The sequence below is a fragment of the Bos javanicus genome, chromosome 3 (genome assembly GCF_032452875.1).
Source record: "Bos javanicus breed banteng chromosome 3, ARS-OSU_banteng_1.0, whole genome shotgun sequence".
In the NCBI taxonomy this organism is placed as follows: Eukaryota; Metazoa; Chordata; class Mammalia; order Artiodactyla; family Bovidae; genus Bos; species Bos javanicus.
The window spans coordinates 102,977,639-102,994,505 of record NC_083870.1 but is presented as its reverse complement, the minus strand read 5'-3'; the positions used below and the strand labels follow the sequence as shown (position 1 = coordinate 102,994,505).

The following is a 16,867-nucleotide window of genomic DNA, read 5'->3' as shown; positions in this document are numbered from 1 at the left end:
TAGGATTAAATATTCTAAAATTATTACTCCCAAAATCATAAAAGTTGCATTATATTAGATATTTATGGTCATTATTGCTTATCAATTATTAATAAATATCATCAATATTTCACAGCAAGTACTATGCTATGAAAATATTTGCAGGTGTTTGAGAGTAGTGTGACTGGTTTTAAGCCTAGAATAGTTTTCTAGTCTGATTTTTTTTCCCTCTTTTCAACAGTCCCTTCCTTTGCGAGAATGAAATCCCCTCACCTTATTTAGAAAATTGTGGATCATCAATTGTTTTGGTTATTTATTGTTATATCTAAAGCTACACCAAAACTTTGCAGCTTAAAGCAACAGCTTTATTTTGTTTATCACTTTATGGGTCAGAAGTTCAAGAAGGACTTCCCTTGATATCTTATCTCTGCTCTAAGTGGTATCAGCTAGGAAAGGTGACTGAGGCTGGAATATGGCTCACTTACATGGCTGGCAAGTGTTTGTACAGTAAGTCCCCTTCATATAGACAAGTTCCATTCTGAGAGCAGGTTCATAAGTCCGATTTGTTTGTAAGTCCTACAAAGTTAGCCTAGGTATCCAACTAACACAATCAACTATCCAGTACTGTACTTTAATAGGTTTATAATAGTTTTCACACAAATAATACAGAAAAAATTAAAAATAAATATTTTTAATCTACAATAGTGGAGGTGATGGAATTCCAGTTGAACTATTTCAAATCCTGAAAGATGATGCTGTGAAAGTGCTGCACTCAATATGCCAACAAATGTGGAAAACTCACCAGTGGCCACAGGACTGGAAAAGGTCAGTTTTCATTCCAATCCCTAAGAAAGACAATGCCAAAGAATGCACAAACTACCCCACAATTGCAGTCATCTCACATGCTAGCAAAGTAATGCTCAAAATTCTCCAAGCCAGGCTTCAACAATACATGGACTGTGAAATTTCAGATGTTCAAGCTGGTTTTAGAAAAGGCAGAGGAACCAGAGATCAAACTGCCAACATCCGCTGGATCATGGAAAAAGCAAGAGAGTTCCAGAAAAACATCTATTTCTGCTTTATTGACTATGCCAAAGCCTTTGACTGTGTGGATCACAATCAACTGTGGAAAATTCTGAAAGAGATGAGAATACCAGACCACCTGACCTGCCTCTTGAGAAATCTGTATGCAGGTCAGGAAGCAACAGTTAGAACTGGACATGGAACAACAGACTGGTTCCAAATAGGAAAAGGAGTACGTCAAGGCTGTATATTGTCACCCTGCTTATTTAACTTCTATGCAGAGTACATCATGAGAAACACTAGGCTAAATGAAGCACAAGCTAGAATCAAGATTGCTGGGAGAAATATCAATAACCTCAGATATGCAGATGACACCACCCTTATGGCAGGAAATGAAGAAGAAAGACCCTCTTGATGAAAGTGAAAGAGGAGAGTGAAAAAGTTGGCTTAAAGCTCAACATTCAGAAAACGAAGATCATGGCATCTGGTCCCATCACTTCATGGCAAATAGATGGGGAAACAGTGGCTGACTTCATTTTGGGGAGCTCGAAAATCACTGGAGATGGTGACTGCAGCCATGAAATTAAAAGACGTTTGGTCCTTGGAAGAAAAGCTATGACCTACCTAGATAGCATATTGAAAAGCAGAGACATTACTTTGCCAACAAAGGTCTGTCTAGTGAAGGCTATGGCTTTTCTAGTAGTCATGTATGGATGTGAGAGTTGGACTGTGAAGAAAGCTGAGTGCCAAAGAATTGATGCTCTTGAACTGTGGTGTTGGAGAAGACTCTTGAGAGTCCCTTGGATTGCAAGGAGATCCAATCAGTCCATCCTAAAGGACATCAGTCCTGAGTGTTCATTGGAAGAACTGATGTTGAAGCTGAAACTCCAATACTTTGGTCACCTGATGCGAAGAGCTGACTTATTTGAAAAGACCCCGATGCTAGGAAAGATTGGAGGTGGGAGGAGAAGGGGATGACAGAGGATGAGATGGTTGGATGGCATCACTGACTCAGTGGACATGAGTTTGGGTAAACTCTGGGAGGGTGATGGACAGGGAGGCCTGGCGTGCTGCGGTCCATGGGGTTGCGAAGAGTCAGACATGACTGAGCGACTGAACTGAACTGAATCTACAATACCTTGAAAAGTACAGTAGTACAGTATAACAGCTGGCATACAGAGGCTGGCATTGAGTCAATAGGCAAGAAGAGTTACTGACTGGAGGAGGGAGAGGCGGTGGGCGATAGTAAAGCTGAAGGATGGTCAGCAATGGGAGACAGAGGGCAAACCGCACTTTCACTCACGGGTGACGTTGATGGCACAGGTTCTGGTTCCTTGCTGAAACCAAATGCACGTTTGCATCTTTGAAAGTTTGCAACTTGATGTTGGCATGTAGAGGACTTACAATGTTGTCTGTCAGCCCCAAGCTCATTTGGGAAACTCAAGGACCTCTGCGCTGAAATGTGTGGACCTTCTCATAATGGAAGATGGTTTCAACACCTAAGAAATGTACATTTTATTTCTTTTTAGTCCTGGGCTTGGAAACTGGCATTATTATAACTTCTTCCATGTTGTTGATCAAAGTGGTCAAAGTGGCCAAAGACCCACTCAGATCCAAAGAGAGGAGGCACAGACTCTCCACTGCTTCTTACAAAGTGTAACAAGCCATTACCAACCAGCAGGTCCCAGCAAGTGTGGAAGGGGGACTGGGGAGCCTGGGAATATCTGCATGTTCAGCTTGGACCCCCAACATTCACTGTTCAGGATCTGGAGTGAGAGATGAGAGAGGAGGCATTTCAGGGTTGAACATGAATGAACCCCAAGGGTTCTGGGGCTCATTCTCCCTGAGCTCTGTTGGGGTGAGCTTCCTTAGGCCTTGGAGGTTCTGGGGCCTGCTTATGCTCAGGGCATGTCTGAGATGCCATCAGACTCCCCACAGCTGAGCAAAACTGGGGAGCAGATTCTCAAGGAAGGAAATGTGCTGTGTGCCAGGCAGCAGGAAGGGCTAGCATTCTTGATCACCTATGATGACCAGTCACGTAAAAGAATCTGTATTTATTGCTCATCTAGTATACGTCACATGGTGGGATTTGGTGGGGCAGCATGTGTAGACTAGTATTGCTAATGTATTAAAATGTATGCCCTAATGTATTAAACGTAGTAAAATTGGGACCATGAGATTATAGTTCGGAACAGAGAACTTATGGGTGCACTTCTTTGTTCACAAAAAACAGAAACCAACTCTAGCCAGTTTAAGCAAAAAGGAGAGTTTATTGTCTAGCCCTGGGGGTGTGTCATGGAATCTCAGGGCTGAAATACAGCCAGGTCTCGAGAAGGACTTGAACTAAGACCTAGGACGTAGCTAAAATCACCCCCTCTCTTATTCTCGGCTCTCTGCAGACCAGCCTCGTATTGCCAGTTCAGCTGGCAGAAGGGAACCCTTAGCATCCTGTGAGTACATGCCATAAAGCTGACATGGAGTCTCTACTCTGACTTCAAATTGCCAAAGGAGACTGTTTGGCTTCCCAGGTGGCACTAGTGGTAAAGAGCCCACCTGCCAGTGCAGGAGACGCAAGAGACTAGTGTTTGATCCCTGGGCCGGGAAGATCCCCTGGAGGAGGACTGGCAACCCACTCTAGTATTCTTGCCTGGAGAATCCCATGGACAGAGGAGCCTGGCAGGATACAGTCCATGGGGTTGCAAATGTCCATAGGGTCGAAAAGAATTGGACCCAACTGAAGCGATTTAGCGCACACACACAGCTTGAGTCTGGAGTTCACTTCTATCCAATCAACTGTACCCGTAGTGCTGGGTCACAGAATGGAATCCTGGTTACCGGGGTTCATTCCCAGAGTGAAGTTGGTCATTGTGAGCAGGGTACATACTCCAAAAAATGTCTATCTGGGGCAACTGTCAGTCATGGCATCTGGAGTAAGGGCAGAGGGGATGGAGCCATCAAAGACCTACTGTTGGACCTGTGCTTTGAGCCCCTCGTCCTCCCACCGCCTTTCAGGGTAACAGGGACAGGACTGCTTTTGCTCACTGCTGGCTCCAGCACCTACACAATCCCTGATCCAGAGAAGGGAAACAGTAAATGTTTGCTGGATGAATTATATTCTTCAGTCTCACCCGCAGCTGTTTAGACTAAGTACTATTGTCCGCTTTTTGCAGTCTTGTAAATGAAGAGATTGGGACACACGGAGGTTAAGCCATTTTTCTAAGGTTGCACAACTAGCGCTGGGACTGGGACCTTCAAGGTCAATCTAATTTTGAAACCAGAATTTTCTCTACTGTCCATGTGTTTTCTAAACACCTATATTTGCCAGGCCTGTTCTAGGGGCTAGGATCTCTCTACACAAATCTCTCTCTTCATGAAACTTATCTTCTAGTGGGGTAGACAGACAATATTCCAGACAGATAAGAAGAATATATGGCATATTAGACAGCAAAAAGCTAAGGAGAAACATGAGAGAATAAAGGAAATCAGAGAACTAAGGGCAGGGAGATAGGAAGTATGTGAAAGGCTGTGATTTCTTTTTTTTTTTTTAATTTTTAATTTTGTATTGGAATATAGCCAATTAACAATATTGTGATCGTTTCAAGTGAACAGCAAAGGGACTCAACCAAACATGTACATGTGTCCATTCTCCCCCAAACTCCCCTCCCATCCTGGCTGCCACCTGACATTGAACAGAGGTCCCTGTGCTATATAGTAGGTCCTTGTTGATCATCCACTTTAAATATAACTGTTCATAAGGTGCATAACTCCCTCACTATCCCTTCCCTCCATCTTTTTCCCCTGGCAACCATAAGTTCCTCCTCTAAGTCTGTGAGTCTGTATCTGTTTTGTAAATAAGTTATTTGTATCACTTTTTAGATTCCCCATTTAAGGGGTGTCATACAATATTTCTCCTTCTCTGTCTTACTTCCCTCAGTACCACAGTCCCCAGGTGGGAAGGCTGTGCTGTTAGACAGGATAGCAGGGGGGGAAAGCTCCCTGAGAAGGAGCATTTGAGCACCTTCCTGAAGAAAGGTGAGGGAGGGAGCCCAAAGGAGGAAAGTGTTCCAGGCAGAGGGAACAGTCAGTGCAAAGGCTCTGAGCAAGCACAGGCAGAAGAGAGACAGCAGGGGATGAAGTCAGAGAAGGTGTTAGAGATGGTCCCAAGGTCCAGCCTGCCTCTCCCCTTTTTCCTTGAAGGGAAGTCATCACTCTGGCTATTTCTCTGGGTAAGATAGGCCATTGGAGGGGGTGACATTGGAGGCACACCAGTGACATTATCTGCTCGAACCATAACAGTATCACTGCAGCTTACTGGTGAAGAATAGTCTGAGGTGGGAGCTTGGCCCAAGCAGGGAGGCTGGGCTGCAGGGCCTCTGCCTTCTCCTGGGTCCTCCCACTGGCTAAGGGATCAGTTAGGATCTACACCTGCACTCTCTGCCCACTGTCACCTCCTTCCCCTGCCTTCAGTTACCACCCATCTGAGCTGTCCCAGCGGCCTCTGCTTTGGGGACAGAGTTCAACAGCCCTGCGAGGAGCCTGCCTATCCACCTTAACTCCAAGTTATTCGATAGACCCATAATGAGAACAGAGTGTCACTTGACCAATGTTTAAACTGAAGAAGCTTTTAGGCTTTGCTCCCTCCGCCCAGAAAAATTCCCTTCAAATCCCCAGAGGAAGCAGGGCAGGGGCGGGGGGGAGGGTGTTGGGCAGGGGGCGAATCTCATGACTTACCCTGTCTAGCTCTATTCAGGACAGCTAGACCATGGGTCTGGCTGGAACTGGCCCCTCCCTGGAACCAGGAAGAAAAGGAATGTCAGAGGAACAAGAGGAATACACAGCCACTGAGCCCTGCCAGGCCCTTGCTGCATGCCCACCCCAGGGCAGGAAACTCTGTAATGTTTTGCGAAGTAGTAAAACCACATATTTGTCCCAAGGTTCAGCCTGCCCCTTCCCCTTTTTCCTTGAAGGGAAGTCATCCAGTAAAATATCTGCAAGCCATACCTGGAAAGCTTTAGACAGATGGCTAGTCTGAGCTGAGGTGCACTCTAAGTATAAAATACACAGACAAAAGATTAAAATAGCTCAATCACTTGTGTAGTAAAATGAAAATATCTGGGGCTTTAATAAAAATTTTAATGTGTTCATTTCACCTGTTTCTTTTTAATTTTTTCACGTGGTTACTAGATAATTTTAAATTACATATGTGGCTTGTGTTATATTTCTACTGGACGATGCTGCTGTATAGTTATGACCAGGCCCCAATGATCTCTACAGACAAAGCAATGGACGGGTCCAGCATAATGACTTTGTGAGCTGATGATGGAAAGAAAATGTTGATTTTGTCTTTCTTGTGTGTTTCATACACACCAGAAGGAAGAGAGAGCGGAAGGTATTACAGGGGGTTCAATCCAGTCTAAAGCCACTTCCAACCAGCCCCCCTCACCCATTATGTGGTGTGTGGTGCCAGATTCGCCCATCAGAAGCAGAGCCCTGCCAAAGTTCTTGTTATACTTCAGAACCCTCTGTGAGTACCTCGAGTAAGTCCAAATGCCTCGCCAGGGCATTCAAGGCTTTGTGCCCCTGAGCCAAACTTGTCTTTCCAGCTTCATCTTACAAGCTCCCTGCGTAAAAACTCCACATCCGGCAGTTCGCACATTCATTCATTCAGCAAGTGTTTACTGATTACTTCCCAGGTGCCAGGCACAGTGCTGGCTGCTGAGGTCACCACGGTTAGCAAAACAGGCACTAAACCTGTATGCACTGGGAACGTGTATTGAGGGGTATTGCTGTTGTTCAGTCACTCAGTCGTGTCTGACTCCTTGTGACCCCATGAACTACAGCATGCCAGGCTTCCCTGTCCTTCACCATTTCTCAGGGCTTGCTCAAACTCATGTCCATTGCGTCAGTGATGCCATCCAACCATCTCGCCCTCTGTCATCCCCTTCTCCTCCTGCCTTCCGTCTTTCCCAGCATCAGGGTCTTTTCTAGTGAGTGGTGACAGGTTAGTAAATAAGGGCACTCTTAGTACATATAGTGAGAGCAGTGGCAGGGGAAGCCCCAGAACCATGGGCACCCCAGGGAGGTACCTGAACCAGCCTGGAGGTCAAGGAGAGCTTCCTGGAGGAGGTGACATCTCAGCTGAAGAATTCTAGTTGGTCAGACTGAAGTCGAGGGTGTTGTAAATATCCCAGGGAGAAGGAACTCTGAGTTCAAAAACCAAGCAAAAGGGCAGAGCAATGCAGAGCATGCATAACTGAAAGAAAGGCATTCTGGCTGCAAGGCAGGGGCCAGAGGAAAATGACTGGCCGGTGCCGATGGGTTTTGTGAGCCTGTGAAGGAGAAAGGCATTTATCCCCAAGTGTTTATTCTGCAAGTGTTTTAAGCAAGGGAACCCTTGATTTCTACCTGAAGAGCCATTACCCACTTCTCCCTGTCCACTCAAACCCTGCCTCCTCAGCGGGACCAAGACATGGGGCAAAGCTACCTTGGTCAGGCCCTTGAGGCTTAGAAGGAAAGTGGGCAAGGGTCTTGGGAGGGCTCCTGCCTAGGGGAAAGTGACAAGGAAGTGGTGGGGCTGGGTTTGTGGGACAGCTGGTTTTGGAATTTGGGGCAGAGGCAGGATTTGAGTTTGGAGTTAGAATGTGGGGGCTACATTCAGAAACGGGTCAAGTTTGGGGCCAAGGATGAGGTTGCAGTCCAAGACCTAATTCCAGAATTTGGGACTGAGGTTTCAAGCCAGATTTGGGGTTGGAATCTGGGGCTGGGACTGGAATTGGATTTGGAAATGAGGCTGGGGTTAGGATTGGGATTTGAGATTGAGTTGGGGCTGAGATGTGAGGTAGGGGCCTCAGTTAGATCCAGGAGTTCTAGGTAGGGTTTAAAACTGCAGCTGGGTTTTGGGGTTGGGTTACAGGCTGGAGTTAAAGCTAAACAGAGGTTGGAGCTGGGGGATGGGCTCAGGCCCAGGCTCTGGGGCAGATGGACAACATTCCTCCTGCTGTCCAGGTCTAGGAATTGTGTTTGAGCCCTAACAGCAGCAAACAGAAGCCCCTCCCTTCCCTGGAATGCCTCAGCCCAGCAGAAGGAGCAGTGCCACGTCAGCCAATTGGCTCAGGCTCTGCCTTGGAAACACCTGTTGATCCTCCTCCCCCTCCCCCACCTCAGCTCACCTAGGCGCAGGTTAGGCAGGTGAAGCGCCTCCCCGGAAACGGAGCTGGAATGCCCCACCTGCCTGCCCTGACTGCTCGGGATCGGATCCAACCACTCCAGGCTTCTTGTGAGTGCCCCATGATCCCCTACCCCTGCCAGCCCACCTTCTCCCACTGGCTCTTCCCTTGAGAACCCCCAACCTTGCGTCTGCGGTCCCAGCACACCTGTGCAGCACTTTCAGACCAGTGAAGTCACAGTCCTGGGGAAGCTGGGACTGATTCCAGGGCCCCCTCCTCGGCCCCTCCCCCACCTCCCTTGGGGACACCTGCAGCTCCCCCTCCTACCTCATGTGCCAGGCAGCCCCTGCTGAGGGATTGGGACAACAGATACCTCATCAGGGGTGTAACGCACGTACAGTCATGAAGTCACGTACAGTCATGAAGTCACGTTCCCAAAATGACCTAGGGCCTGCGTCCTCCATATAAAGCAGTAGTCTTCGTCCTGAATTGGATGAAAGAATTCTGGGTTCTTTTATTCAGAAAGCACACTCTGGGCATCTTTGCAGGCCCTAGAATTCCCACTGAAATTCTGACCTGATTTTTAATGCCCCCTCCCCCCAGATAAAGGTTATTGGCCTCACTTTTCAGATTAGGAGCCTGAGGTCCAAGAGGTGAACTCATGGGGGCTTTTCTGACCTCCTGCAGAGGGGGTCAGACCTCCCTCTCTGACTGACTCACAGCCCAGCACTCATCACATCAGCACCCATGCTGTAAACTGGGGCTCCTGTGGCAGGGCCTGGAATGCTGTACTTTGCCCTGTGGGAGTCACTCTGACTGGCCTCTGGAGGACGTGTTCGATGAGGAACCACTGCAGGATCCCTCGCCCACATACCCACGGTGGAGGGATGCAGTCGGGGGACCAGTCCAGAGCCCTCCTTCCCGTTGTACCACGTTAGAGAAATTGTGGCGTGGGGGGCGGTGAGAGGAGAAGCATGGGGGAGGCAGGAAGAGCAGTGATGGAGTTGTGGGGGGACAGAAGCTGAAGTGCAGGAGCAGGGGGATGAGGGCAGGGCTGAGATGGAAAAATGTTCAGAGGTGGCATCCCCAGGACGTGCCCACGGGAGGAGCACAAAGGAGGAGCAGGTTCGGGTGAGATGACAAGCTTGGGTTGGGACCTGTTGTGTCAAAGGTGCCTATGGGACGTCAAAGTGACTACCATCTTACAGGTCTGGAGCTTGGGAGGGAGATCTGGGTTTGGCAGAGAGTGGGATTTGGGAGCCAGTAGCTGTGGCTATGAGATTGGATGGGACCTCAAGGGGAAGGAGGGTATTACGGGGTCAGATCCTCACTCACAGAGAAGGAGCCGCAGCCCCAAGAGAGAAGATGCAGGGTCAGGCTGCTGGTTCCAGAAGGGTTAAATCATAAGCCCCCTCCCTCCCCATAACCCTCCCCCCAGGAGCCAGCGGTGACAGCTGAAGCCATGTGAGTCAGATCCTGAATGAGGCTTTATCTGAGAGTCTTCATCCAGTCCCATCATCCACCGTGACACCAGCTCCATCGGCCAGCCGGAATGGGACAGGCAACTGAGACAGCGAGAGCCAGAGAGGTCAGGGGTTGGACAGGGGGTTCCCTAGAGGGCTGGGGGTGTTTTGGGTGGAGGAGCTCCCCTAGGGTCTCTGGAGAGGCGTTCCCAAAGGAAAGTGCTAGGGAGGGACTTGGGTGCCCGGGAGGATTGCAGGAGACACGCACGGGAGGATTCCCAGAGGACACGGGAGCATCCCCAAGGCTCCCAGGAGAGACCATGAGGGGAAGGTGGGCTGGGGAGATAGCAAGTGTGATTCTTCCCTGGCAGGTGATGGTGACCAGATCCTGGACTGTGCGAGGAATGAGACTCTGGGCCTCTAGCTGCCATGCAGGTGGTGGGGGCTCCAGGCCATGACCTGCACCTCTGCCCCCTGACGCTGCCCTCCGCCCTCACTCGTGCCAGATCAGCCATGTCTGAAGGAGAGGCTCAGGCCCCGCGGGGCCGGGGGCTGCCCCCTGATGTGCTGGCGGAGCAGGTGGAGCTGTGGTGGTCCCAGCAGCCGCGGCGCTCGGCGCTCTGCTTCGCTGTGGCCGTGGGCCTCGTGGCCGGCTGTGGGGCGGGCGGCGTGGCCCTGCTGTCCTCCACCAGCAGCCGCTCGGGGGAGTGGCGCCTGGCAGTGGGCACGGCGCTCTGCCTGCTGGCCCTGCTGGTCCTGGTTAAGCAGCTGATGAGCTCGGCCGTGCAGGACATGAACTGCATCCGCCAGCCTCACCATGTGGCCCTGCTGCGCAGCGGAGGAGGTGCGGACGCCCTGGTGGTGCTGCTCAGCGGCCTGGTGCTGCTGGTCACCGGCCTGACGCTGGCCGGGCTGGCTGCCGCCCCCGCCCCAGCCCGGCCGCTGGCTGCCATGCTGTCCGTGGGCATCACCCTGGCTGCCTCTGGGGCGCTCTTGCTGCTGGGCCTGCTGCTCTATCAGGTGGCTGTGAGTGGACACTGCCCCCCAACCCGCACGGCCGCCCCCACCACCCGCAGTGACCGCAGCGGCAACGGCAGCGTCTTCAGCATCTCAGGACAGCTGTCGGCCGGTCAGCGTCACGAGACCACGTCCAGCATCGCCAGCCTCATCTGACCGAGCCCGGGCCCTCCTTCCCCCGACCTGCCCTCAGCCTCCACAGAACTGTGCCCGAGCGTGAGTGAGTGTGTGTGCAAGCGTGTGTGCATACACGTACCAAGGGGATAGTGACAGCGCATGTATCCCCAGGACTGCCCAGCCCTCAGGACTGTGTGGCTAACCTATGACGAGGAGCCAGCATGCGCCCACAGGTCACATCCCAAGGAGAGGGCTGCTTCTCCTTGGAGCTCATGGAGCTGTCACGGTCTGCCTGTTGGTGTCCCGAGCCTCTCGGCAGAGTAGGGTCTGGGATCCCTGAAGATTCTTGACCCCTGTTCCTAACACCTCTGAGAGCCAGCTCTGCCTGTAACACCCATCACCTGTTTGCCCAGGAGAGGACGCTGCCCACCCCCAGAGACTGCAAAGTGAGCCCTCTTCATCGAGGAGACTGTGGCAGCAAAGTGGACAGAACACGGGCTCTGGCATGACAGGCAGGGGGGGCAGTGCCCCCTCCACCACTCACCAGCCAAGGGCCTTGGGCAAGTGGCTTAACCTCTCTGAGTCCCAGTCTCTGAAGAGAAACAGTCATGGTCATCGATTGATAGGATCCAATGACATGATGTGTGGAAGGGCCGGGCCCGTGGCAGGTGTGCAATAAAAGTGGTGGCCGCTGTCACTAGTATTGTCTTTAAGCATCTCCCTCAGAGACCATCCCTTCCCCTGGCCCTGCCCCTTCCCGCACAGCCATCCCTCCCAAAAGGGACACTTTGTGCCTCTCTCAGGCTGACAGAGGTACCTTGAAGGTGTCCTCAGCCGGGCCTGTGGCTTCTCCTCATAAGTACTAGGAAGCTGGAGAGGGGACGGGTGAGGGGCTGCTCACCCTCAGGAAGGTGGTGGGCATCTGGTCCCAGGGAGAAGGCAGCGTGGGTGGGGAGGCTGATGAGTCCTCATCTGCTTAGGTGCTGGTTCCACATGAAGCCTGAGTATTTAGGTTTTATTGGCTGGTTTCTCCAGAGGCTGCAGCTACCAACCCCACCTCTGAAACCAGAACATCCTGGTCTGTGTAATCGCAGCACTGGCTGGCCTGCCTCTGGGTTCCCAGGCATGGGAGGAGTGTTGGATGCCCGCTGGGGCATAAGAGTCTCTTCCTGCTTAAGGTCAGCCCTGAAAGGGCTCTCCCTCTGCGGGTGCAGGGACACTCGTTGCGTGAGCTATTGTTTCATCACTTCCTGCTTCACAAGGTGAAGACTGTGGGATACCCCACTGAGGAAACCAGGAGCGGCGGGGAAGCCGGGCAGACGTGCTGCCTAAGAGGTGTTAAATGTGGAACTACTGAGGCTCTGACAGGAAAATCACTTTCAGCTGCCAAGATCAAGGCAGTTTCCTGGAGAAAACGCTGAGCTGATGGATGAGGGGAAGGGTGTTGCCAGCCATGGCAGGGAGCAACGTGAGCAGAGAATAGGCAAGTTGAGGAGCACCAGGAATTCCATGGGCATCTCAGACTCCACATATTCAAATGTGAGCCCCTCTCCTCTCTACCTTGAACTAGCTTCCGGTCTCACCCTTCACCCAGCATTCAGGTTAAAGACCTCAGGTGCCAAGGTGCCCCCCGCTTTTGCAGGCTAACGTGCAGACTCCCCGACAGGACTGGCCTCCCTCTCCTCAACGTACCCATGAGCCAGCCATGGTGCAGCATCAGCGTGACTCCAACATGTTCTCTCCCTTCTCCCAGGCTTCATGGCTCCCTTCCCCTGCCATGGCACTTTTCAAGACCCTGGGCCCTAAGAAGCCACATTCTTGGGGAGTCTTTCCTGACCCTCTCCCCCTACACTAGCAAATTACCCCTTTGCTATGGCCAAACCCTCCATTGTAGACACCAGCCTGCAGTTCTTTCTCTGTGAATCTGTTCCCTTAACCAGACAGTGATCTCCTTCTGGCAGGGTCTGTGTCCTGCTCATCCATGTGTTCCTAGCCCCCCACACTGGCCCAGCATGTAGTAGGGTATGGATGTGTGGACTAAAGACTCAGCTCATTGAGACCCTACTAGAACTGGGAAGGGTGGGAGGTTATACCACTGTCTGCTGTTGGCCCTGAATCTTTCCCTCCTGAGGCCCCACACCATCTGCCCCAGTAACTCATTCTTCCAGGGTTCACAAGAGGGAGCTCTCACTCTCACCCAATTCCTGGCCCATCAGAGACCCACCGAATGCCTCTCCATCCTGTAAAATGGGGATTACATCCTGGGTTTTTTTCAGCTGAGACGAGATTAGATACTTTCACAAAATTTCTTTCAAGAAACTAAAGGAAAACAGAAACACAGAAAATTGGGAGGGGGAAGAGTTACGTATGAAAATGTCTGGATGAGCAGTTACCGTAGGTCAGGCCGTGTCAGACTCTCCTGGGAAGGACGCTACACGAGGAGCATGGTTCCTGCCCACAGAGGACCTATTTCAAAGGGCAGTGTAAGTCATCATCTATACACCCAACTATAACACAGGAAGGACAGTAACAGCTGGGCGGAGGCCCAGGCGCGGTGAAAATGCTGATCCTTCCTTATTCACTAAAGCAGCCCCACAACCTCCCACTTCCAGCTTGTGTGCTCAAAGCATCTCACTAAACCCCATCTTGGTCTCCATCACCACCAGTTATCCACTGACCACCTCTGCTCTCTCCCTCTCTTAAAGCAGTCCATTCTGTCTTCTCATTCCATCTGGTTAAGATTCTGTGACTCATCCTCTCACTCACTCCTTGACAGACTCCTCAACAACTTAGCTGCCTGACCCTTGGTCCCTCCCTCCCAGAAAAAATCCCCTCTGTGGATGAACACTCACAGCAAGTGGCTACTAGAGAAATCTGAAGAGCCAGGCAGCCTGGTGTCACCGTGATTCCCCATCACTAATCCCAGCCTGGTCTTAAACTCAGCTCACAAGTTACCCTGTTTCCCAGGCCATCTCCTGCTCCCACACAGCCCTCAAGGTCCTTCCACTCCCTTCACACCCCAGCATCATTCCGCTCGCAGCCCCCAGCACTGCTCTCTGCAGACAACTTGGCCTCCCTCATTATGATAAAATGAGAGTCATGGGGCAGGAAACCTCCACCCTGCTCCCATGAAATTGCTCCTCCTTAACTCCTGCCCGTCAGATGGTCTTGTCAGCCAAGCTGAGGAATTTGGCTTTTGTCCTCAGGACACTGAGAAACCTGGGAAGGTTTTAATTAGGGTGGTACCCTGACCAGAATGGGACTGGGGACTCACCTGGCTGCCCTCTGAAGCCCAGACTGGTCTAAGGAGAAAAAGAGTAAGAAAAAATGACTAAACAGCCCCAGAAGTGCCATCTCAGCTAGCTCCTGAGGGATGGGAAGCAGTTGGCCAAGATAGGGAGGTTGGGAAGAGAATCCCAGAAAGAAGAAAGAGCAAAAGTACCCAGAGATGAGAGAACTGGCCCTTTGAGGAACCACAGAGATTGTGCGTGATGGAAACATGGAGCATTAGCAGACAAGAGGCCAGGGCATACCTGAGTGGAGCCCTGGGCCCCTCCCGGGCTTCAGAGTCTCCTTAGCAGGTAGCACAGTTTCTTGAAGTCTAGAGGAACCCAGTGATGGACTGTAAGGAAAACAATGGCCTGGCTGAAATTGTAATTTAGAATTCATTGGAAGAGGCAAAAATGGAGGCAGGGAAAGCCTCTGCCTCTGCTCACAGAGGACTTGTTCCAAAGGGAGCAGAAGTCATCTTCCATACACCCGACTATAACATGGGAAGGATGGTATCAGCTGGGTGGAGGCGGAGACGCCAGTGGTAGATTGATGCCATCTCCAGATGACGGTGGAGAAGGCAATGGCACCCCACTCCAGTACTCTTGCCTGGAAAATCGCATGGACGGAGGAGCCTGGTAGGCTGCAGTCCATGGGGTCGCTGGGAGTCAGACACGACTGAGCGACCTCACTTTCACTTTTCACTTTCATTCATTGGAGAAGGAAATGGCAACCCACTCCAGTGTTCTTGCCTGGAGAATCCCAGGGATCGGGGAGCCTGGTGGGCTTCCGCCTACGGGGTCGCACAGAGTCGGACACGACTGAAGTGACTTAGCAGCAACCAGATGACGGGGCTTGGACAAGGAGGTGTCTGCTGGGACAGTCTTATAGGTTAGGTTCTATGGATGCTCAGAAGGTAGGACTCACAGGTCTTTGACTATCTACCTGGAGGAGCTTCTTTAGGACCAGACAGGTGTGATGGGTCCACATTGATAGAGAAGAAGTAGGTCTTTAAGTCCCTGAGCAGGAAGGTAGGGAGAGTGGATCAGAGCCCACAATGGAGTGACTGGAGCCCACAGTGGAGTGATTGGGCTCACAATGCTATTTTGATAGGAGAGAAGGAAGAATGTGGACACAGGTAAGTTTGTGAATTTTATAACAGGAAACTGGCCAACACCCATTCTTTCTGTGAGGCAGTGGTGATGGTGGTTTAGTCGCTAAGTCATGTCCAACTCTTGTGACCCCATGGACTGTACCTTGCCACGCTCCTCTGCCCATGGGATTCTCCAGGCAAGAATACTGGAGTGGGTTGCCATTTCCTTCTCCAAGGGGATCTTCCCAACCCAGGAATCAAACCCAGGTGTCCTGCATCGCAGGCAGATTGAGACCATTTTAAAGAACTTTTAGGGAAAATGAACAAGGAAACAGCAAGGTTGCCAGAGGCTTTGAGAGCCTGGAGAATGTTGGAGAGTGGAGACTTTGAAAGCCCAAAGGAGGCTAGAAAATGGAGGCTTTGAGAGCCCATGGGAAGCTGGAGAATGGGCAGGAACAGAAGCATGGACTGGGCGATGCAGGTAGCAGTGAGGGGGTGGGAAGGAGGGTTCTTCTACAGCATGCAGAGGTTAAGATGCAGGCCTCAGGTTGGAGTGTCACCTGGAGTGTGCAATGGTGACATGATGGGGCAGGTAGTGGCAAGAGAGAGGTTAACATAAAGGTCCTGTAATCTAAACAAGTGTCAGGGACAAGGGGAGCTGATAAAGACAGCATAGAGTGGTCAGGACCTCCTAAAAGCTCCCACTGGCAGCAGGCAAGATGAAGAGAGAGAGAGACTTGCCCCATGTTCCTTCTGGGTCTCCTGGATGCCTGGATCCTAGAAGAATATGTTCCAGAAATCTCCAACTCTGTTCTAGTTCAGGTGGTCCTTCCATCATATCCAGTCACATCCCACAGGAGTCCTCAGGCTCCCCTTGAGGAGCTTCCTCAAGGGACCAGGGGACCAGTCGGGCCTCAGTGTGTGCACACTGACCAGTCTGCCTCCTGGACTGTTGCCCAGGACCTGCCCTGGGCACAGCAGAGAACAGCCTGCTCTGGTCCCCTCCCCAGTCAGGGATGGGACACACCACTTCTACCCTCCCAGCCTGCTCTCCCAAACCTGGAACTTCTTGGCCCTGATTCATGGGCAAGGGGTGCCAACCAAGGAAGGATGGGGGTGAATTCAACTACCAGGAGATTCTTTCTCTGGGTCTGTTTGATCATGACTTAGAGGTAAGATAATAGTGTTATTGCTGAGTGAAGCAGGCAAGTTGTAGTTAACCTGTTTGAGCCTCAACTTCTCAGTCTATCAAATGGGCTGCCTGTCCAGCACATCAGTGTTATTATTGTTGCTATCATTATATCCTACAGCATCAGAACTTTTCACCCCCTTTTTTTCCTTTTAATTATGCTGCTGCTGCTAAGTCACTTCAGTCGTGTTCGACTCTGTGCAACCCCATAGATGGCAGCCCACCAGGCTCCTCCATCCATGGGACTTTCCAGGCAAGAGTACTGGAGTGGGTTGCCATTGCCTTCTCCTTTAATTATGACAATATGATAACACATTTACAGGAAACAGAAAATACAGAACAAAATTACTTATAGTTCTACTATATATTAGAATTATTTTTAAGTGTATAAATTAAGATGTTTAGTTGCAGTTTCAATATCAAACTCTCAAAAATTAATAGAATGAATGGACAGAAAAGTAGAAGGATATGCTGCTGCTGCTGCTGCTGCTGCTGCTAAGTCGCTTCAGTCGTGTCTGACTTCAGCGACCCCATGGACAGCAGCCCACCA

General features: G+C 50.9%; 1 protein-coding gene across 1 annotated transcript; it reads left to right on the top strand.

Annotated features, from left to right (window-relative positions):
* Window positions 1-8,168: 8,168 nt before the first annotated feature.
* TMEM125 (transmembrane protein 125) lies at window positions 8,169-11,462 on the top strand. The gene is made up of 3 exons (XM_061412260.1): window positions 8,169-8,278; window positions 9,607-9,756; window positions 10,003-11,462. The coding sequence occupies exon 3, from the start codon at window positions 10,061-10,063 to the stop codon at window positions 10,802-10,804; it is 744 nt and encodes a 247-aa protein (XP_061268244.1). The 5' UTR covers window positions 8,169-8,278; window positions 9,607-9,756; window positions 10,003-10,060; the 3' UTR covers window positions 10,805-11,462.
* The last annotated feature ends 5,405 nt before the right edge of the window (window positions 11,463-16,867 follow it).